Below are 24,037 nucleotides of genomic sequence, written 5' to 3' on the forward strand. Positions count from 1 at the left end.
CCAAGGATGATTTCCATATTCATTGCTAGCTTTTATGTCAAAGCCACAGAAACAAAAAATAAAATAAAACAGTCTCCCGTGGGTCTTGGTGGCTGTTTTTGGAGCTCCTGTGGTAAAGCAGCAGCAGCTGTGGCCGTGGCAGGTTGTCGGTGTTGCTGAGCTCTGAGCTGTGACCGCGGAGGGGAGGAGAAAAGTGCCGAGCTGCAGCGGCTCTGCTCATTCAGCCTCCGAGCCAGCAACCAAACAGCAGCTCCAACTTCAGCGCACATCGGAAATACTGAGCAGGAAACGGGCAGCTGGAGGGACACCGACCGCTAACTGTCGCTTCACCTGCTGGGGGATAAAAACACCTTCAGGTAAGACTGAAAAAAGACGTTTGGTTGTTTTTATGATGGAGCCAAAACAGCTCCGTGTGGGGATGCTAGCCCGTTAGCTAGCCAGCTAAGTAACTAACTAACAACCTCCCCTCCGCGGATAGCGCGGCGCGGCTCGGCGTTCACAGCTGGCGAGGATCGGCTTGGAGTTGGGGTGGGAGCCCTTTTCTCGGATGTTTTTACATGATTTAAAACCAGGAAAAAGTGAGCCCAGTTTAAAGGCAGTCGGGACTGTTGTTAGCTCCACTTAAAAGTAATCAGACCCCTGCTGGAAAACTGTCGATGCGAGCCCGAGTGTTACCAAGAATAAGGGCAAACACGGGGTTTAAATCAGTATATTAGCTCTTAGCAGCATTGCGTAAGCTAATGCTGATTAATACCAGCTCTAACTAACTTTGTGTCTGCTATAAAGCCCCCCGAAGTCTGTTTTTCTTCTTCTTCCGTTTTAGCTGATGTGTTGATCCTATAAGCAAAAGCCGACCCCGATAAAAGTTTAACGATGGCAGCTGCATTTACCAGGAAACTGGGTTCGTTATTAGCTAACTACTCTCTGAGCACTTTAACGTGCGGACAGAACTCGTTAATTTCGCCATTTCCCGCTACCTCCCTGCTATAAGGCAGGTTTCTCAGCCTGTCTTCCTGCCCATATGTCCTCGTATATGTGCTCTCCACAGCGGGACAAAAGGCCCAGCATGGCGGCCCCCTTCCCCCTCTGAACCCAGCCCACACTGGAGGTGAGAGAGCAGCAGAGGGGCTGCTCTTCTTTGTCCTACCGGGGAGAGGACCAGAGCTTCAGTCTGTCTCTGAAGTCGTCCTGCTCTTATCAGTCAGAGTAAACATGCTGTCACAGGTATTAAAGAGCTCAGAGTCCAGATTTATATCTTTATAAACTGAAGTGTGAGGTAAGCAGGATAAACAGTGATACAGATCATGAGGGCAGGTATTTTTTAAAAAGGTTTTCATGAAGATATAATACTTGAGTTTGTGTGTTTCAGGAAACTGTTTGGTCGAAGCCACTTCTCTATCTTGATTCTCACTTCTATAGTTTTTCAGGCTGCTGTGGTCGGGTGCTGTGAGCAAAGATCTGTCGGTTGGTTTTTTCTGTTTTTGAACACTTACCTTTAAATAAAATGAAATTGCAGAAACAAAATAAGTAATCTGTACTATTAGGTTCTGTTACCGAACCGTAAACGTGGGCTAAAATCACTAACGGCTGCTGGTTCTGCACCAGGTCTCATTTAATCTCTTTTTTTGTTGCTGCTGTTATAAAGTCAGATTAGTGTGGTTGGTGCTGGAGCTGTTATGTGTGACTTTAAAACACGCTTCATGCGGCCTTATCCTTTCTGTTTCAATATAACCTTGGGTCAGATTTGCTTAGGAAGGCTGAGACTCAGTATAAGCTCTTTCTGCAGAGGAGACACTTGACCACACTTTAAGAACGTTTCTGTTCTTTTCATGCCGTTTCTTCCTTTTTCTTTTAAATAGCACCCTCTGTGGTGCTTCCTTTTTTTGGCCTGCATGAAGCGTTAGGCTCAGACCGCGTTGTTGATAGCATCTCAGACAAGCTTTTCAGGATGTTGTTGTTTCAATACAGCTGATCAGCTTCAGCATCATCTGCCTTCAGTGTTACATGGAGCTAGTTTTCGTTACAGCATGCCTTTTGTTGTTAGTGTAAAAAAGCCTTTGACACGTTTTTGTTTCCATATTTATCACGATAAAGATTTAGCTGCAGACGAATTGCATCATTGAATCATTTCAGTATTGCTTGATTTGAACTCTTATTTTTTTTTAGGTGTTAACTTTTAACATCAAAACATAAATTTTTACTACCTTGAATCCTGAATGTTGAAAAAGCTGCTGTGTTGTTATGTTGTTGCTTCTGGGAGGCCTTTGTGTTGTGGGTTATCTATCCCTGAGGAGATTTTCTTATCCCCATGGCTCCCATCTACAAACTGGTGCAGGTTGCTTTGATTGTCATTAGATAATAACTTTCCCTAATGGTTTGGTGAGGAAGGCCTCACTATGGAAACAGCTTGAGCCACCAGAGGCAGAAAGAGAGGAGAGGAGGTGGAAAAAGCTGGAGAATGATGGGCTTTTTTCCACTCTGTTCTCCTTCTCATGTCTCGGTGGAGTCGGACTGAGGAACAGCCATGGCGACGTGTACCAGCTGCACTGTGATGAATGGTCGGGGCTCAGGAGGCGTTGCCATGACAGGGTCCCTGGCACGCGCTGCGATGCAGACGCCTCTTTTCTCAGGGCATGTTTACACATTATTTCATCGCCTGGGCCTGCTTGGTTGGTACTTGAGAGGAAAGGCCTGCCTGAATATGCAGAGTTTAAGTGTGCAGAGCTTTTAGGAATGATGCGTCGCTTTTTCTGTTGTTTTGGTGACAGCATCGGGAAAAATACAGCTGTTGTGTAACCACATCTGACTGCACCTCTCCATGGTCACTAACACTGTTAAATACTCCTGTCGCTCAGCCTGTTTTTGGTCAGGACGGAGCTGTTTGGGTGTTGAGCAACACCGCGAGGCGCTTTCTCAAACAAACTTGATGTCCGTTTGCTTGCCTGGCTCAGTGCTGGTCTTTGCTGGCACTAACGTGAGACTCTAACCTGAACGAAGCAGTTTATCTTGCCTAAACAGAATCGAACGATGAGTGAAATCGCTCCAGCTGTTTCTCTAAATGTTGTTCCAGTATAGGAGCCCAGTCAGTGGTCTCACACGGCCGGCTATGAAGAATTAAATTCTGTGGTCTACATTTGAGGCTCGAATTCCTAAAACCTCACTTTGAACGAGAAAATGAAAATGAATTTTAGTTCTTAATTCCCGAGTGAAGGGAAACGTATGTTCACTGTGGTGTTTCCATTTTTGTGTGCATTTCTTTCAGTGGGGGGGTTTCAGGTGTAGCTCACAGTGGAAAAGCACCGTGGCCAAAGAAGTATCTCTGGGGGAAATACTTCCCCACTTTCATTTCAGACTTTGTACCTCAGCTCTGCTCACAGGCTGCACTTTGGAAGCTCGTGATTGTGCTCCAGATAAGAAGTCGTCTCTGGTTTTTAAGAAGTAACGAGACCTCAAACATACAAATATTAAGAAGGTTTGACCCATCTGTGTGGATTTACAACGCCTGTAACTCTGAAAATATTCAGAGTGTAAAGCTGTAAATGTGCATAGCTTTATGCATCCATCCGTTTTCTGCAGCTTATCTGGGTCACTTTGTTAAATGTAATCGATTGTGCACACACGCTGCCTCTGAGACGTTTGGGAATAACTGAAGTAAAGAATTAGTAAGAAAAACTTTTGCCTCGAAGGCAGTTGCAATCAGTTTTGAGCAGCGAAGCAGATTTAACGACTTGGGGGGCGGGGCTCGACGCAGCCAGAATTTCCTGCTCAGATAACCACGACATGTAAACTAAACCACTTCTAATTTCCATTGAAAATTTGTGATCAGTTTTCGCTCAGTTAAGACAGGAAGCTGTGTTTGTGGTGTTCGGCCTCTGTGGTTACCACCACGGCTGTTCTCTTTACCTCCCTCCGTGCCTGCTGTTCTTCACTTCTGTGCTGTGCCTTTAGGAATTGAACGACACTGCTGACCGTGAGCTACGTGATCTAAATATATCTCCGCTCTTCCCCCCTCGTCCCTTTTTATTTTCTCATCTGCTCTTCGTTTCAGCACTTTTGTTCAGAACCCTCTTGGCTCCTCTTCATTCATTCATGTGTGCAAACACGCCTGCACCACATGGAGCTGTTGCTGAACTTTCTTTACTTGATTATAGAACTAAAGTCAGAGAAGATGTATTTGCATATGAAATTAATAGATGCAAAGCTGCGTTTCCACCTGGAGCGATGTTGTAGAGAGAGGAATGTTAATAATTTGACATACTGTAATTAAATAAACATAAACAGTCAGATTTCAGCTGACGGTAAAAGTAGTCGATAACATCTATCTGCTCCTTTTAACCACGTCAGCCATTTATCAGCCTGTATCATACGGCTGCCTGGACTGATTTTGTAGTTCTGGCTGAGGAGTTGCAGTAACGTGAAGTGCACATGGTGAAATAGAGGCAGGTCTGTGGTTATGTTACGCTACCCCGTGGATACTTGGTGCTACCGTGATACACCGAATATCCCAGTAAAGCTCGTCATCCCTTCTTTCCGACACCGTTTGAATTTGGTCTGTAGCAGAAACGAGTAATAGAGTTAGGACGTGTCTAATACGTGCCTGTTGCTGGGCCTGGGCTGTCTTTGAGGCTTGGTAACGATCCCTTGTAGTTTGAGTCGTGTTAAAAAAGAACTTTTTATAGTGAGTAATCCAAACCACACGGGAACATTCATGACTAACCTCGTGTTGTGGTTGGATCATCTCAGACGTCTGTTTCTTTCTGCCATGATTGTTTGTCTCGGCCCATCTGGGAGCTTCAACCTGAAATTTCACTGAGAACAACTTAACCCTCATCCTCCATCTTCCCTGTGCTAATGTGTTCCTATTAGCCTGACAGTTGCTGCGGTTTAGTTTTCATCTTTAGACCCTAGCAGCTGGGCAGCTTGCTTTTGTAAATAGTTTAAATAAATAAAGATGGCTGGAGGTTGAAGTTTAATGAAGACTTTGGGTTTGGGTCAGTTTTTAACTCGGTGGTGCCTGAGACTGGACGAGCATTGTGGACATACAGACATGCCTACATGAACTCACAGTGACATAACAAATGTAACATGAGTCTTATAAATGTCGACGGTGCTTTAATGGATTATTAGGAAATCATCATGCAGCTATTAGCCGGCCTTGATTCACTCAGGAAATTCCCCGCCCCGAGCTTATCATCTTACAGGGAAAAGCAGAATATATTAACAATGGCGAACCAGCACAACAAGAGGGACTAAAATCTACACAGGTCTTCTTAAAACAAATGAGGATGTTGTACAGAATAGACTCTTCCTCAGCACGGAAGCTGAAATGCTCATGAAACTGATGAGTCTTCATCCAAGGTTAATTTAACCTCATACTGAAGGATCGTTTTCACAGAGGACTTAGTTGAACTTTAGATATAATACAAGTGATGAAAATAAATTAGTGAGGAGAAAAAGGGTGAAGGACTTGGTTTTATCTGGTAAAATGTATTTATACAGTTGAAGCTGGTGACATAACACGTGTGACCAACATTTGTACTTAGGGCAGGGACAGCTCAGCAGGTCGAGTGGTGGCCCCAAGATCAGGGGTTTGGCTACCCTGAGGTACCCCTGAGCAAGGCACCGTCTGTACACACTGTTCCCCGCGCGCCCAGCGGCTGCCCACTGCTTCAGAGTGAGTGGGTTGAATGCAGAGAGGAATTTCCCCACAGGGATCAGTAAAGTATACATCATCATCACATCATTATGCTGGTGGGCCCGAGTCGCTCAGTAGGTTTGCTGCCAAAACACTAACAAGCAGCTGATTCAGCAAGGCAACAAAAGGAGGAGTGACCAGGAACAGAAACGGGAAACAGTGCTACAGAAACCAATTAGTCACTGCAGAATTTCAGTGTGACTCTTAGTTATGTTTCTGGGAAGCTACATGTCAGGATACAACCAAGTCTGAAGAGCTTGAAGTGAAGCAAACTGTTGCTGTTTGATGTGTGTAGATGTTCAGTCTCTCATCAAAGAAGGGTCTTCACTTCCAAAAACCAGGATCCCGTCCCAGGCTATTCAACCCCTGCTGACTTTAATAGTTCACATGATGGTGGTGTGGGAGCAGTGTGTCACACCCTCACCCTTGACCCTGAGATAGTATTGACTCGTGTGATCCTTTAAGACCTGTGATTTCAGGGAGGGTCAGCGACTCTCAGGAGTTCTCTGTATGGAGAACCCACATGTTTGGGGCTCCCATCAGTTTTTTTAGAACTGAAGAAGTTTTGTTGATCAGAGGCGAAATATCTTCAGGAACCTGAAAGAAGTCCTGTTGTCTTTAACTGCATAAATCTACCATGACCTGGCCTGTGGCTTGAACATCCAGTGAGATGCCTGTGGTGGCACAGGTCGCTCTCTAATGCATGTGATTGCTAGATAGAAAACACTTAAAACATGGGTGTGAATGAGGCATCTTGTATAAAGTGCTTTGAGTTCTCTGGAAGAGTAGAAAAGCTATATAAGAGTCGTTCCATTCAACCTTTCCTGTTGGGATGGACCGATTCGATATTACGTATCGGTATCGCGCCGATACTGATCTAAATTACTGGATATTGGAGGGGAAACCATTAAATATCTACGCAGCTGACGTAACTGTGCAGGGGCGCATCTAGCAAAGTTTAGCCAGGGGGGCCGATAGGGCATTAACAGGGAAAAGGGGGCACAAAGACATACTTTCTTTCTTATTCTCATTTGAAATGTCGAGCTTTTAATAAATAATTATCGGAGTTTTACACCCAAAGTCTTCATCTGATGTAAAATGTATAGAAGTCCATCACTGTATATAGTGACTGTTAAGTCTAATATACCCTAGTAAGCTAGAGTACTTTTTCCTTTGGGAAGGTACCATCTGTGCAGTCTGCAGTTCTGTTGAAGGAAGATGTTGAATCTATTTAATTATTGTTGAAAAATAATTTCTGTGCATTTTTTTAACACATGCATTAAATTAAAATTGGGGACTGGTTCACTTTTTTTTTTTTTTTTTGCTGGGAGTTTGCAACCCTGTTAGTTATGTTGTTTAATATTTCTGCTAAGTGCTCTTTAAAATGCCAGAATAGGGAGGATGCTGTAGGTTTACGTTTATGAGATTGATCAGTTTTGCTGAACTATGAAATATTTTAATGGTGTATTTTTTGCATACAGGTTTAACACAATAGCTTTAGTGTTTTTTGTTTGTTTGTTTGTTTTGTTAAAACTTGAGTATGAACTTTTCCAAATGCAGGAAGATGTTTAAAAAACTGTTTTATTGATTAAAAACACACTGTATCAGATTCACATCGGTATCGGCAGATATCCAAATTTATGATATCGGTATCGAACATAAAGTGGTTTGGTGCCATCTCTAGTTTCTTGTTGATCGGCGACTCTTCAGCCGGCTCGGCTCGAGTTGAACTAAACAGCGAGTGGGTACCACATGTGTTTGACATGTGCTAATGAAGGAAAATGTAGAGATTGTATACTTGGGTGGAAAATAAGAACACAGTAATGCTGGGAAACAGAGCAGAAAAGGGTCTCTCTGATGTGGCTCTAAATGCAGAGAGGAAGACCATCCGTGCCGGAGAGCCGATGAAGTCAAAAGCACAGAACGTCACCAGACTGCTGCTCTTCCTCTCTGTATTTAGTTCACTCCTCATCCTCAGCCAGCACAGAAAGATCCATGCAGCTCCGGGCCTCTTTTGTATGCGTGTAAGTTGGCGCCTGAGCTTTATTTAAAAGGCGCTCGCTGCCAGGTTCTCCCTTTGTGTGAACCAGCTCAGGTACAGCACGAGCCGCGAGCGCTAAAGTATCTTTGTTATTTCTGCTCTTCATAAAGAACGTGAGAATAGACGGGAGCGTCACGGAGCGCATGAATTCATTCTCCAGGGATCTTCTCCAGTTGTCTAGTAGATCAAGTTGGCACATAATATTAACATTAATAGCCATCTTATCTCCTTTGGTTAAAAACTGGAATTCAAGCATTGATTTGTGTGCATTGTTGGATAATATGTTGAGGTGTCTCTCCCGTCCACCTATAGATTATATCATTTGTGGAAAATAATAGAAAATCGAGTATTTTGGATTATTTTTCAAGGCTCGATTCCCATACATTGAGTTTGAGTGATGCTTGGCAGACACAGCAGACTAATGTTCCACCCTGCTGTGCTACGACTGGCCAACACCCGACGTCCTCGCCCTGCAGTTTCAGGAAGTCTGTCAAACACCCTTTAAAGAAAACTGTGTGCGTTTGTTTTCCCAGGTACACGATGTGCTTCGTCTATAATAAAAGCAGGTCGACAATTATTCAGCAGGTGAACATGAAAATATTGATAGTGGAAACAACTTCATGGGCCGAAAACTCAGCTGCTGTAGTGGTATGTGGCACGCGCAAATGGAATCTGTGGGCAACACTGATCATAGCTGTGCTGGAATCACAAGTCGAACTGGTTCAGAAATCACATGATCATTGAAGGCGCCGCCCTAGCAGCCTCCTGTCGACTACAATAAAAGAAGATTAACATGATTAGACGGCAGGTACTAGCAGTAGGAGTTTATTCAGAGCTCCTTTGGCCCGTTAAGGCTCCAGGGTTGAATGCACTCAGTGCACTTGAGTAAATTTAGAGATGTGCAGACCTTTATTCCCTCTGTCCAGTCACATGGTTGAAGAGCAGCTTCAGACTCATAATCCAGTGAATGTGAACCTTTTAGAAAGCGTCAGCGATTACTTCAAAACAGATTACGTTATTTATTTATCTGCTCAGAGTGGTTGAGATGAATTTCCGTTCTGTGGGATTAGCCACAGTCTCTGACATATCATGTCATAAACCATATCAAGAGGTTATAGGTGCCGGGCGACATGTCAGGGGTCAATCCTCCCATCTGCTCCCAGCTCTGATGAAAGTCTTTCGCAGAGGATTTCCTCTTCTGTTTGATCCGCATGTTCTCTCAGAGGGGAAATGGGAAACCCATTTAATATCCTTCACATGAAAATCCCCCAGTCAGCTGTTAAAGAACGAGGAGTCAGATAGCATCAGTACATTTCTGCAAGTTGATCAAAGTGTGTTTTGTTTTTGCATTTCTTCATTTCCTGTCTGTCGTTTTAAAGTTTGCGTGGAGTTCCCGAGGCACTCGGTGTTAAATGCTCAGAATGCGTTCGCTTTGTTGTCGAAATGAGCAAGACTAACACGGCTTTGATGGTATGAAGGAACAAAAAGGGCTCATTTTTCTCTCAGCATATCTTTGATCACATCAGTGTCTCTTTTTTGTTTGCCTACCTTTACAGCTCTTTTTTTGGGTCGTCCTCACACACACACACACACACACGATTCAGCAAGCGGCTCTTATCTCCTGTTGCAGAGCAGGGGTGGGGAACTCCAGGGCCGGTGTCCTGCAGGTTGTAGATGTGTCCTTGATCCATCACAGCTGATTTACATGGCTTAATGACCTCCTCAACATGTCTTGAAGTTCTGCAGAGGCCTGGTAATGAACTAATCATTTGATTCAGGTGTGTAGATGAAGGGTGATGTCTAAAACCTGCAGGACCCCGGCCCTCGAGGCCTGGAGTTCCCCAGCCCTGTTGTAGAGTCTGAGCAGGAACAAATGTTCATAATGTGACCTTTTCCTGTGGGTACTTGATGCTGAAGTGCTGAAGATCCTATCATACAGTCTTCTTGGTGATGTTATACCAGAATTTTCATGTACCGATGATCTGCCTTGGAATAATTTCTGTATGTAGCACTGCTGCCACGGGTCTGTAATCTTTACCATTTCTATAGTTTTCAGATATTTTTGAGGTCTTGTCAATCTTTCTCTTTAAATACAGACCATATGTCCTCCTCTGAATGTTTTTCTATAAAAAATGTAAAAAGCAGAAGAATAGACATGGTGGCATTTCCACTAAATGACAATAAACAAAAATACACATTAAAAAATGTCCAGAAACTGATTACTTTTCAGTTAAAATAGGGTGAACTCCAAGTTCTTGTTCAGGATAAAATATCGTTTGATTTTGGGTCGCGGTGTTTGATGTGGGCGCAGGTTCTCTGTCCGTGTTTCCACCAGCCACGTAGCGTTCAGTAGGATTGGGATTAGGATTAGTGCTCCGAGTGCGGCTGCTTTAACGAGCGCTAATTGATTTGTAACTGAGGATGTGCTCGGCATCGCTGCAGCAGAGCTCGGGTCAGGAAGGACGACATCATCGGGTCCTTTCATCAGGAGCAGAAGGATGCACTGCTCCGGCTGCAGATTTTGGAAACTTCCTCGACGCTGTGATGCGTGGCTTCCCGTCTGCCGCCCACAGTGGGCAGCAGGGATCTCCCACTGAGTGATTAGTGCAGGCTTTCTGTTTGGTCTCTGTAAACAAACACAATCCATTTGTTTGCCTGTGCTGTAACAACAGCTCATTGTTTGTGTGCTGAAATCGCTGACTTCAACAGTTTCAGCCAAAGGATGTCAGTCAGTTTTAACACCCGCCCTGTTTCCTCTCCTGTCTTCCAGAGCCATGCTGGAGTGACCCGTCCAGTTCCTGTCGATCCAGGGTGACCAGTGAGCGGCTTAAGGTGGATCGCATCATCATGGAATAATAGCATTGGGAGTCAAAGCTCGACCTCTTCCTCCTCGTCCTCCTCCCCCTATTTCTTTTTCTCTCAGCCTCACTCTGTACTGAAGCCTCCCCCTAACAAACACTCACCCACCCACCCACTCACTCATGCAGGACCCTTCTGACCACTCCTCCCATGCAAGTCACGGTCCACTCCCACCGTCTCTCCAGCCAGTCAGGCGGTGAGCGGCTGGAAGCCGTGTAATCCTCTGTAAAGTATAGCGCCTATACGGCTGCATATGCTCCCCTTTGTCATGGCGGCTGTTGCTGTTGTGGAGGCCTCCCTCAGGAGAGAGCAGGAGGGACAGCAGAAGGCAGCATAAAGCTCACAAAGGCAGGAAGGGTGAGAGAAGGAGACGCTGCAGATTGTTCGGCTGGAGGCGAGTGAACTTCACAGGGCAGCGGATGGTGCTCAGTCGGTGTGAGACTCCATAATGTGGGGCTGGCATTATCTCCCCAAACCAAACACAAAGTGGACCAACAGTCAGCTCTGGAGATACCTACCACCTGCTGAGCAGCAGCGGGGAATGCAGTGAGGACAAAGTGGACCAGATTTTTTTCTTTTCTTTTTTTGTGTCTCAGTGTGGAATATTTTTCTACTTTTGTTCTGTTTGGGGGTCTTTGTGCTTACAGCCTACCAAAAGTGCCTTTTTGTGTGACATCTTCGCGTCTGACATACTGAAGTTAAATATTTCACAGATTGTCACTCACTTGACATTCGCCGTGCGCTGCCATATTCTGGATTATATAGGAAGGAAAAGGCTTGACGCCACCCTCCACTAACCCTGACAATCATCACCTGCTACGCCCGAGCAGCAAGTTCCACCTGTCTCCACTGGACCCATCCGAGCCGTCACCATGTTCAGTATTCAGTCCAAATGGCGCTACCTTATCATGTTCCTGGGCATCCAGCTGGTGGTGATGGCGCTGCTGTCCCGAGAGGGATACCAGAAGAGGGTCACTTACTTCATACGCATCTTCCGCAAGCCAGACGGGGGCGCTGTATCAGGCCGCAACCACACCACACCCACGATCAGTGGAGGGGACGTATACGCCAACCTCTCCCACCTGCCCAAAGCTCACGGCCATCGAGACGACACGCCCTACTGTCCCAAAACGTCCCCTCTAATAGGTGAGTGCTCATGCCACGTCTTCAGTGTCGATCCAAAGGTGGATTAGGCTTTTCTCCGTTTAGCCTTAAATAGATGTTCACTAGTTAAGTGGATCCATCGTAAAGGTTTAAGACAGCGATTCATACTTCAGGTAACCCTTAAAAGTTGAAGCTTGAATCTCTTGTTTAAATAAAGTATTTGGGACTTTGCGTCCTTGTAGGGCTCAGTGTAGCCTCTGAAGGTAATGCAGGCGAAGTCCCTAAAATTCAGCTCTGATTGATGAAACGTTATAGGTCATGAAAGTTTTTTGGCTTGTGAAGTTGAGCCAGTTGGGGTGGTTCAGGCATCTGACAAGGATGCCCGCTGGGCAAGCTGTTCCAGGCTTTCCCTGCCTCGGTGTTCCTCCAGACAGGCTGGGAGAGGGAGGTCTGGGCTTCTCTGCTTATGCTGCTGCGCCCACGACCCGGCCCCGACAAGTGGAAGAAGGATGGATGGAAATGTGGCTGTAATTGAACTTGTTCAGCTGTAGATTAGATGCCATGTTTTGGTGCAGGTGCCCTCGCCGGCAGTCAGCTGAGTGTGAGCGAGGACTGAAGTGCACTTTTATGCTTAAATGTTTCACCCTCACTACTGTAGTGTTCTCATATGCACAAGTTAGTAACTTCTGATTTTGTCTCACCTTTATTCAAATATAGTGTAAATATTCTTGTAATAAACAGGCAAACTAGACCAGTCACACGAGCCTCACTGCAGGGTTTTTCCTTTTTTTGCATATTTGAGTCACGTGACCTTTTTTTTTTTTTTTTTTTTCCTTGTTTAGCTCTGCGTTCAGTCTCAGAGAGGATAAACAAAACAGGTGGTATTGACTTAATATTAACTGAAGAGAAAATGGAAATGTATGCAGCACTTTTGTGCTTTTCGTTCCCCCGTTATATAAAAGCAGTATGTTTGTTCCTGTGGCTGACAGTCATGTTAAACATCATTTGAGTCAATGCGAGTTTGCAAGTAATACCTGTGAGCTGAAAGCTCTAATCACTGTTCTACAGCTCTGGCTGCTCTCGGCTCCTGATATGGTTGTCATCGAGCACAGAAGCCAAACCTACCTGCTGCACAAACCTTCTGTTTTGAGGAGGCAGCCAATCAGAAGAAAGCTGGATTAAATGGAGCGGAGTCAAAACAGCTTGTTTCAGACAGAACTGACTCGTTAAAAGACGATGTTAATGAAGATGTTAAATAATGAATAAATACATTTAAGAAGTGGAAATAAAGAATAACAGCTTGTTTACTCTCAGCTGTGTGTCATTAACACGAGCCAACCAACCACATTTTTGGCGTAACCCAACAATAAGTGGCACAAACCGTCTCTCCTACATTCCAAACCAGTGTTGCCTCAGGCCAACATCGAGCCTCTTCAGAGCAGCCTCTGAACACGTGTCAGCGCGGCGCCATCACGCTAAATACCCATTGTCAAGAAGTTTCTACTGGTTCCTTCTGCTGTATCTTCAAGAAAAGAAACTGCAGAAGGAAAGTGAAGATAAATCCAGTGAGTGATAGAGGGTTTAAGTAAGAGAAATATTTCAGTTCACATTAAACTTAAAAAACATGTTTGTCCTGACCCAGACACGGGCTCAGAGCCTAACCAAATGTTACGTTTAAATGCTGTCCCTTTGAAATCAGATTTATTATCCGTGATGTAACATCTGGCTTCTGAGTGCCTTTTAGCTTTGAACCTGAAATCACGCACCTGGTTTCAGGTTTTATATAAAAATAGTTTGTTTTTCTCAGCGTGCTCTCTGTGTGGTTCCTTTCTCAGGATCAGTTCAGTTAGAATCAAAATACCTGTGGAGATGAGATGAGATTGACCTGGTTCAAGTTGCCTCTCAGATGAAGCCTGTACACAAACTCTGACCCCACAGCTGATCTGCACTCAGGTTTCCTGAATGTGTGTGGATGGTAACAAAAGTCAGTTTTATTGCCTCCAGTTCACTTTAGTTTCAGTTTTTGTTATTGTCCTTATGGATAAAAGCCAAATACGGTTCTCACGTGTCACTCTGACCTCTTTAAAAATATTTAAATGTTCCTGCATGTTTCCCGTATGTCTGTCTGATATACAGGAAAGGATCTGTGTTTGATCACTAACAGGCTGGGGAAGGAGCGCCTGTGTGATCTTAGTGTCTAAAGGGTGTGACACAGTCGCTGCTTTTATGGTGCTAAGTTTATGTCCATCAATCATCTATAAAAACATGACGCTGCAGAGGGGTCATGACCTTCTCCACCCTTTTTCACCTGCTGTGGGGAAAGTTTCAGTCAACTCTTCATGTGAGTCGATGTCATCAAGTGAGCGCGCCTTACATTTCCTCTGGTTGTCATATTTCAGTGATTTTGTCCTTTCTGTAAAACAGATGTTTTTGTGGGGGCATTTCAGTGCGCTGACAGTCGTGTAGGCCACGTCTTTGGCTCTGTGGAAATGACGTGTGCACAATAAACGTAAGAGATGCCAACCATACGGCTGCCATCAAACCACTGAGCTCTGTCACACCGTGTGAAGGCACCATAAAGCTTGTGACAGTTTTCCACCTGAAGAGGTCTTTTATGCTCCGTGTTTGCCAGGATTTGACGTTAAAAGGAAACTGCTCTTTGTACCAGGAAGCTTTGACTATGAGCCCTGAGCTCACTGCGCTCTACTTGAACTCTTCTGTCAGCTCTGTTCCAGCTACGCCGTCTAAACCCAGAATCCTGCCGCATGTTTATTCAGTAATTTGAAACCACTTGAAGACCATGAATTGATATGAGGGAAGAAAAAGACTCTTGAAGAAAAAACAAAGATGTTCGTCGCTGTAACACAAAGACAAACGAAACCTGCTGGAGGTTTGAGCGGCTCGGGTTCCTCCACTGGAACAGCTGAAAGGCTCGGGCGGGGATATTTGTATTTAGTCTGTTTGAAAACAGAAATCTGAAGCTTCCACGATGAGCTGACCTGGGTAGGCGGCACACCTGCATCTGTAACCCACCACCTGTTCACGTGATCTGATGAGTCAGCAGGCGTTGGAGCGACGTGGCTTTAAAAAAACAAACGTCAGCTTAACCTTGATTAATGCAGTGTGTATATATACTTTTAATATAGTGACAAATTTTCTCTCCTTTTATAGATATGTTTTTCTGTCCCCCTGACCTCAGGCGGGCGGCTGGACGAGCAGCGCGTGCAGGATTGTCAGACTGATCTCTACATTACAAACACGGCTGACTTTGTGCTTTTAAAGCTGACGTCTGACTTAATGTCATTTCAAAGCTTGATGTCACAAAGGACGGCTCTCGTACCCTGACCACATCATTTGCTTTCTGTCCGGTAACTATATTCATTCTTGGACGTAATTTATAACTTCTTTCCACAGGAGGGCCGATCCACGTCAGCTTCCCGTCACGCCTTAGTCTGGCCGAGGTTGAGAGGAAGAATCCGCTGGTGGTGCGCGGAGGACAATACAGGCCGCCGGACTGTGTGGCGAGGCATCGCACGGCCATCATCATTCCCCACAGACACCGAGAGCACCACCTCAAGTTCCTGCTCTACTACCTGCATCCGTTCCTGCAGCGGCAGCAGCTCAAATATGGCATTTACGTCATCCACCAGGTTTCTATTATTTCTATTTTACACTAAAATTCAGAAGGCGGTTGGAAATTAATTTTACTGTCTTTGTGTTAATGTTTAGATTTATAATATTTGGAGTATTGAGGGTTTTTATTGTCTAAGGTGATGCACTAGTTGATGCTTGATAAAGAGCGCCCTCTGGTGTGTGGTCACTGGATGTGCATGTTGGATGATAAGAAATCTGAAGCAGCTCAGAGGTTTAATCTGTTTAGAGCTCACTGATGTTTCACTCTCAGCTCGTTATCTCCTGCGCCTCTTGAGCTGGATCGTACCATCACACTCTGTGATGATTTTCAATTAAATGCTTTTATAAATGATATTTTTATTAGTTTTGCTCAGCTGGATTCAGTCACATTCTGATAGTGCTGTTAAATGTGTGTTTAATGTGCTGCTAGCTAAACTTTCCAGTTCTGGTTCATTGGCGTCTTATTTATCAGAGTTTATGTTACACAGCTGAGTCGTGGCCCGCGGTCACAGGACATCGTTGCATTCGTCGCTCCATCAGGTCTCTCCTGGGAATGAGACACTGGGTCTCAGTGGGACTACCTGTGGAAAAGTAAATGAATAAAATACAAAAAATGTACGTTTGGTCCCGCTAGATCGTAACCCCCAGTGGGCGGGGCTTATGTCTCCTTTGTTCTTGGATTCTCCAGCAGCGCGTCGGTTCATCTTGTCTGAAACAAGCTCCTCCTCCTTTTATGCAACAGTCTTCTGATTGGTTGCTCGTTTCACACAAACTCCCTGAAATGCTTTTAAAGTTTACCTCACTAATCCCTGTTTAGCACAAACATCACAACGTTTCTGTGGCTGAATATTTGACCTGCTGAAGTCTGTTGTGCGTCCTCCTTTGAGTGAGAACGTCTGGCTTTGTGCATTTTTCATTTACACAAATATTCCGTTTAAACTTGTTTCACGGTCACGTGAAGAAACATTTTTGTTTTTCTTCTGCAGGCTGGAAACTACACCTTTAACAGAGCCAAGCTGATGAACGCCGGTTTCCGGGAGGCCATGAAGGAGGAGGACTGGGACTGTCTCTTCTTCCATGATGTGGACCTCATTCCAGAAGACGACCGGAATACGTACGTCTGTGACTCGAACCCCAAGCACGCGGCCATCGCCATGGACAAGTTCGGCTACAAGTATGTCTGAGAACGACCGATACATGTCGTGGTTTCAGTGCAAGCTGTAGAATGAAGTGCTGTATGAAAGCAGTCCTGTGAGTGGGCAATATTTCACTTTAGTTCAAATAAACCAACCAATAGAAAAAGTCCACAAGCCTTCTCAGACAGCCCTCATTTGTCCTTCAGTGTAGCCCCTTTTCCATTAGCACCTGCTCGGATCGCCACTACAATCCGGTTCTACCTAACATGCATGGTTGTCCTCGTAGCGACACGTCCGAGCGTCCTGCGACGTGACTAATATGCGGCACGAACGCTACAAAAAAGTGGATGTCGAGGTGACGATATGCCTGCTGCTCTGTCTGTGGCTTTTCACGGCCTTGTTTTTGTAGCCGTTCCCGTCGTTGCCAGGTTTCAAAAATGGCGGTTTCATGATGACTCATCGAGTGATACTGCTGACCAGCCAATCACTGACAAGCATTCTGATGACATCACATTTAGTACCTGCTCAGATCGCTTGGGGACCCCGAGAGAGCAGATACTAAAAGAAGGTACCTCTACCCGGTGCTGTGACCTAATGGGAACCCCTGAAAACTGTGGCGACCCAAACGTAGGTGCTGATGGAAAAGGTGCTGCTTTGCTCCAGGGTGTAACACTGGCTCAGTCAACACATTTAGATATTAAAATGAAATAAATTCAGATAAAATGTCCTGAAAAAACAGGATGAGTTGATTAGAGTAACTCGATAAAATGAATTAAAATATAATGTGACAAAAATGTGTCATGATGTCAGTTGTAGAAAAGGTTGCATTTAAAAAACAAATAATACATAAATAAAGCAGCAGAATAGTAAAGGTACAATAAACCTTACTGTTAATGTAGTTTTTCTATATGTAATAATTAATGTGCTAAAGAGCTCTGTAACTAAAAAAGCATCTATAATGTGTCCAAGTGAAATGTATTGAATATAATCTCTGTGGTAAAACGGTCCAATCAGCAGAATAAAGCAAAAATAACTTAATGAGTGAAGAATAAAATAATAATATTCTATCAGTGCAGGGTAGAAATACCCAGATGTTTCTCTGCTGGACAGATGTGTTGGCTTGTTTAAAGTTCTTACTGGAGGGGGCCTGAGGTAAAGAAGGGCAGGTTTTACTCGAGCTCGTCCACCCCACGTGGTTACTGTTGATTTGCTTTTATCTTTACTTGAATTTTATCTATACTTTAATTTGAAAACATTTCCCTTGACTTGAAAGTGTTTGTGCACTGCTGTAGTTTTAAATGAGTTACAGAAATAAACTTGGCTCAGTGAAACTTTAGCTTCTGTGTTTGCTGCATGGACCCGGCGACTCTGCAGAAGCTGCATGTGTGTGTTTTGTTATTTAAATGCCAGAGTTCAGTTTCCACACACCTGCCATATATTCTAACCTGTCTGAACAGTACAGAAACTAATAATAAAACCCTGATGCTCTTTATTCCGCTTTTAATTTGTCTTGTTTTCTAATCCTAACCCTCTCCAGGCTTCCATACAAGATGTATTTTGGAGGCGTGTCCGCTCTGACGCCCCTGCACTACCTTAAAATGAACGGTTTCCCCAACAATTACTGGGGCTGGGGCGGCGAGGACGACGACATCGGAGTCAGGTGAGCATCGTGCGGTTCGGTTTCAGGGTTCCTCATAGGCTCCACATGAAAGAGCGAGGCAGCCTCTGTCATATTGCATTTTATGCGCTCTCGCATCCATAAACTGTCCGGGGCAACAGTAGAAACCTGTTATTGATCAGGTGAATTCTCCAACAGTCACCAAGAGCACAAACATGGTCCAGAGATCCTGACACAGCTGAGTCAAACATTACTGGAGACCGAGGCTAGATGTCAGTCAAAGTGACCCCACCCCTGAATTTAACCCGTAATCATGTGGGAAATGCTGTGCGTGTCCTCAGTGATCAGGAGGGGTGATCGGTCTAACGCTTGTTTCTGGTCTCCACAGAGTCTCTCTGGCTGGCATGTACATCACTCGTCCTTCACTGAAGGTGGGCCGGTACAAGATGATCAAACACAAGCTGGACAAAGGCAACGACGTGAACCCAAAGAGGTACTGCGGCCCGAGTGCTCGCTGGCATAACGAGATCTCAAGTCTGAGCACAGAAACGACCAGACGTGACTCGCTGGCCATAGTTGGATACCAGAGTTAGACACACGCTACGTCACAGCTAGCTGGAAGTTGGGCTGCGTATCGTCACAGATTTCTAGAATTGATTCGATTTGAATCGAGGACATTTTGCTTCAGTCGGAAATATTATAATTCTTATTATTTATCAGTACATATACATATTTTTATATCTATAAAAAGAAAGCTGACACTTGTGAGACTTGATCAAAGGTGTGAGCATCACAGCAGATGCCTTTGTGTCAAAGAACTGGGGATAAAACTACGGAGCCCCGCAGGGGACATGGGAGAAAAAAATTAAGACGGACTTTTGCGAGATCTCACAAAAGTCCGTCTTAATTTTTTTTTTCTCCCATGTCCCCTGCAGGGCTCCGTATAAAACAGAAAAACATGAAGGAGATTTTTTTTTTTATAGCAGATGACCTTAAAAATATTCAGCAGTAGATCAAAAACAAAAGAAAACCACGAATCAACACATGAACATGACCTGATGCTGCTGACGTGAAGCAGAGCAAAGTTAGAGGTTTGATTAGAGACACAGCTGAGCGTTTTGCAAGTTTGCATAAATTTAAACAGTTTAAATTTCTTCAGTATTGAACAGCAGAAATGAAAAAGTCATTTAAACCGCAGCGGCCGACAGCGCTGTAAACAGCTGTAGACTGGTGGGTAACAAGCAAGCGAATGGGAAACAGTTCTTGAAGTAAACAGCGAGAGAGAGAGAGAGAGAGCTGTGCATGAAGTGGAGGCAAAACAGCAAATCGGAGGGAGTTCATGACGACGTGTATGTGAAGCGTAGTTTGCTCTTCTTTGGCTGCTGGTTCAGTCAATTTTGACTGAAGAAAGATGAAACCTGCAGCTTCAGAATCTATCGCGAAAAAAAGACGTAAACACGGAGCCGACGCATCTGATGTTAGCGAGCTTCATTATGTAAATTTTGTCCGGAGCCTGAATGATGCAGATTTTGAAGATATTAAAACCCCACACTCCAAAACATTTCCTCCTTCATTCCGACACACGCGTCCTGCAAAGATTTCCATACTTTGACACTTTCCCGACTCTTCTCGGGTCAGCTGGTCATTTTTCTCGTTATTCCAAACAGTCGTGCATCCTACAGGGATTTCCAGAGCGGTGCCACATCATCACCTCTAACATGTGTTTCTCCTGCCTCCCTTTGCATTTTCATTTGTTGGCATGTATAAATGCTGATACCGATGCAGATCGGCAAACTAAAATTAGTCGGTGTTGTTCAGCGTTGGCGCTTTAGGGCAGTGGAAACTGGAAACTGTATCTTCTAGATCGTCTAAGGAGCTCGGAAGTAAAAGAATCTGGACGTCTTTAAGTTTCTTGAAGATGTTTAAACTCTCATCTGAGACGCTTCTTCAGTTCTGAGAGTAAACGGTGGAGCGTCTCAGGTGTTTAACCCTTAAGAAGGTCGTTGACCAACTATTGGTCATGTGCCTCATCACATGAGCGACTGTGTGAAAAAAGGTCATTGTCAGCAGCGGTTTTGGGCGAGCTCATTGTGAAACCTAGCCCCACCCTATCATGTGACTGAAAGATGGCCATGGACATAGATGGCTTCTTTCACTCCTGTTTCAAACATCCTCAACGGAGTGACCTTTGACCTTTAGGACAGAGAGGTGTAATGTCTTCAAGAAACCTAAAGAAGTCCAGACGCTTTAGTTTCGTGGCTCCTTAGACCACGATGAACCTTCAGACATCTTTTAGAGGAAACCTGGTCCTGAGTAAATTACAAGTGAGGCCACAGGCTGTTTTTATTTAAGCCAGATTACAGTCTGTTCACATGTTTGCTTATGGACACCTGTCTACTGTACTCTCGAAGTGGAAAAGTGTTTGTTTGTTTGTTTGTAAACAATGAAACAACGAGGTCATGATTTTGCTGTAATCGAGCCGCTGTGCTGTTTCTCCTGGAAGAGTGAAGATGCTCTGCTTCGTGTGTCTGTCAGGTTCAACATGCTCGCTAAGACGCGTCAGACCTGGAGGGCGGACGGGATGAACACGGTGGAATACGAGGTCATCTCGCGGGAATATCTGCCCCTGTACACCAACATCACCGTGAACATCGGCACGGAGGCCGGCCTGCACCCGCCGCCCCGGGCTCCCGGCCCCGCTCCCAAGGCTGAAGCTAAAGACGCCGCTGAAAAGCTCAAAGAGAAGTAGTCCTCGCTACTCTCACTTCAGACGGATAATCCTATCAGTACATGCTGTATGAAGGTGTTGGGTTTTTTTCCTCTAGATTTTTCTTCTGTAAGTTTTGTCGCCCGAGTGTCGCTCCGCCTTCACGTCGTCGGGCGTGCTGGATGATGAAACCCCTAAATCTGTTAAAGATGGATCAACTCTTCTAAGTGATGTGCCGCTTCCTCCGGTCCTGCTCTAATTTATTCTTCTGAGGGAGCCGCAGCCGAGAGAGGGGGGCGGGGCTAACAGTTGGACTCTATGAGTTTATATATCTGCAGCGCTGTGGTCGCTGGTTTAACCGTGTGAGGCCTTAGAATCTATTTTTTTGTCTCGTCTTTTCACTCGTACCTTACTCTACCGAGGATGGTGGATTTGAAGGAGCAGCAGTCGCACTGTGTCAGCCTCTCGTCTCAAAGCACCGAAGGGGTTTTCTGTGCTTCTGTTACCGTCAAGGCAAAGTTCTCGCTTCTGCACACCTGTCTGTGAACACCTTTGTTTTACAAAGACAAACGTATCTTTTAAGATTATAGATGAGCTTGTGGAAGTACAGCGGGAGTGATTTCATGGTGTAGATGAAGTTACGGCTCCTCTTTTTTCAGCCTTTTACACCATCTCCTTAAACTTCAGTATGTCTGGCGTCTTCTGATTGAATTCATCTCTTCTGTCTGAGTTCAGTGGGGTTAAGCTTTGCATCAAAATGGAGTCTTTTTTTCTTTTCTCTGATGCTTTATATGCAGTGAATTTGGATGTGACACTAATTATCCTCAATCTGCACAAATCTGGGAAATTAAATGGAACGATGAAATTCAATGGTCACATTCATTAAGCTAATCAAACATTAGAAGAAAACTGTAATCAATATTTAAGGCCAATGACATTGGGCAATATTTGGGGTACTTTATGTAAATCCTGGTGTTTTTAATAATTGTTAAAATCCTTTGGAAGAGGTTTCAAGAGATGACGACACACTTTAGTGTAATGCCAGTTACATTACGAGTCACCTTAAATAAGAACTTGTTGATGGAGCTGAATAGAAATGCAAGAAGTTGGTGGTGAAACACTGCCCCCAGTGGTCAAAGTTGTAGTTACATTTTGTAACTTTAAGGTGCCTTTAAACTATTTTAATTACTGAAACAAGAACACTGAATGATGGCCTTGCAGGAAATGACAGCGAATCATTTTGGTACAAATTATTTGAGGAAACTGGCACCTGCTTTACCTATTAACCACAGAGATCAGCAGCCACCCACCCAAATAGTGTTTATGAGGCGAGTATGGAGGGCAAAGTTTGTGTGTGTGGGGGGGGGGGGGGGGGACATGCATTTACTTTTGTAATTTAAACTAAATAAATAAATAATGTGGTTTGAAAATGTAAACATTCAATTTTTATGTAATACAGATTATGTAGACGACATGAGGCGGACAGACATTAGCTCAGTCTTGATTATAACTGGTTAACTTGCCAAACAGACAGAATTGAAAAAACACTAATGTAAGTATGAATAATGCATGCAGGTGTTGAATATTATTTTTTTTAACAAACTGTGCACCAACACAGAAATGGCTCAAATGTAGTGTTTAACAAGAAAGTATTTATTTTCTTGTTAAATTATGCTTTTATTTTGTTAGTCCTCATTGTATCCTACATATGCCTCAGTTTCTTCCACTGACAGATCTGTGTGTGTGGGGGGGGGCATCGTCACCAGTGAGGCTGGCTGCAAAACCAAAGAGGATGCTGACGGTGTGAAAAGCTGTGAAATAATAAAGTATAGTCCAAATATTTGTGTAACACTGTCGGTGCAGAAACACTACAGACCACACAGTAGTTTTCAGGTATCAGACAGAGACTGTATGTAAAAGATGGCAGATGTGTGGACTTCCTGTTTCATGTGGCGGTCCAGAATGAGCGGGCCTCTGAGGAGTCGCAGAACCAGCATGTACATTTGTTAAAGTAAAAAAAATTTTGATGGGAAGGATTGATGTGATGTCACAGTGGCTCCGTCCATCATTTATATACAGTCCATTATGTACGATGCGATGAACAGGAAGCAGTCAGTCCCCTCGACTGGCTCTACATGTTAGTGCAGTCCTGTTTTTGGGGCCACCTGCTGGTCGTTAGAAAAGATTGCAGGTTTAAGGCACGATGCTACAGCCATCTTTTATATACAGTTTGTGGACGGGGATCATTTTTGACGTTTTTTGTTTTTTTGCTCTGTAAAGACCTTCGTTTTGTCCTGTCCTGTGTGAAGACTATGACTTTACTCTGAAATCATATTCAACCTTTGGCCTTACACACTCATATCGTCTATATATCTGTACTGGGAGTTGGCATGCATGGCCAAGAACAACTTAGTGCTGAATACATATCAGTGCTCACTTCAAACATATGAAGCATGCTGTGTTGTGAACTGGAAACTTGTATTTTGAGCATTTACTTCAGCGTATCAAGCCGCCTCTACCTGTGAATATGTTTGATTCTTTAAGCTGCTTAAACGTTTTCTTTGGTTTGACTCCGTTCTGATGTGAAAATAGAAATCCGTAGCCGCAGAGTGAAGTTACCCAGGATGATGTAATTGAGTTATTTCTGCGCCCCTTATGAATTCTGCACAGTCCAGAGTGGCCTTAAATTCATTAATAAATGATTACTCAAGAAGACGTGCTGACTCTACTTCTTTGGGGGTGAGTGTGTATCATAACTGATAACCGCCAGCCAATCAAAAATCACTTATTCAGCAGCTTTCAGTAAAAACAAAAGTTAAGGGGCTTTTTTAAAAACATTTACACGTCTTACATTTATGAGAAAGACTGGCAAAGTTAATAGAAAAAATGACACATTTATTAGGAAAAAACCAGCAAAATTCTGCAGAAAATTTGGAAAATTAATAATAAAGCTGGTAGAAGGAAGAAGCAACGCTAACACAGTATGTATGAAATGTTCACATTTAAAACCCCTGGAGGGTCTTGGGTCGATTTGTGGCTATTTTCAAATTTTGATTACATGCCATTTGCACAGTGTTGAATGGACTATAGCCAAATTCTCCAAAAAAAAGTTTGATATGATTTTATTTCAAAATTCAAGTCTGACTTCCTTCAATTAGCTTCAGTGGCTAAGCTACAGACAAACTTACACTATTGGGCTTAGTGGTCGATTTGTGCCCCATTGAAACCCATTATAAACGCTATT

At 44.1% G+C, this 24,037-nt stretch overlaps 1 protein-coding gene across 1 annotated transcript; it reads left to right on the forward strand.

The window, feature by feature from the left end:
• The first annotated feature begins 233 nt into the window (after window positions 1–233).
• LOC146623569 (beta-1,4-galactosyltransferase 3) lies at window positions 234–23,499 on the forward strand. The gene is made up of 7 exons (XM_085366714.1): window positions 234–356; window positions 10,507–11,741; window positions 15,114–15,349; window positions 16,319–16,506; window positions 18,006–18,128; window positions 18,475–18,579; window positions 20,622–23,499. The coding sequence occupies exons 2-7, from the start codon at window positions 11,468–11,470 to the stop codon at window positions 20,833–20,835; spliced, it is 1,140 nt and encodes a 379-aa protein (XP_085222840.1). The 5' UTR covers window positions 234–356; window positions 10,507–11,467; the 3' UTR covers window positions 20,836–23,499.
• Window positions 23,500–24,037: the final 538 nt, after the last annotated feature.

Source organism: Diplotaxodon limnothrissa, linkage group LG11 (genome assembly GCF_057381915.1).
Source record: "Diplotaxodon limnothrissa isolate DT_005_m linkage group LG11, D_limnothrissa_male_GT1.1, whole genome shotgun sequence".
In the NCBI taxonomy this organism is placed as follows: domain Eukaryota; kingdom Metazoa; phylum Chordata; class Actinopteri; order Cichliformes; family Cichlidae; genus Diplotaxodon; species Diplotaxodon limnothrissa.

Excerpts from the sequence above, each read along its gene's own strand:
- LOC146623569 (XM_085366714.1), top strand. The coding sequence starts at position 11,468 with ATGTTCAGTATTCAGTCCAAATGGCGCTACCTTATCATGTTCCTGGGC. Across the intron at positions 15,350-16,318 it reads GCATTTACGTCATCCACCAG|GCTGGAAACTACACCTTTAA; the intron begins GTTTCTATTATT and ends TTTCTTCTGCAG. Across the intron at positions 16,507-18,005 it reads ATGGACAAGTTCGGCTACAA|GCTTCCATACAAGATGTATT; the intron begins GTATGTCTGAGA and ends AACCCTCTCCAG.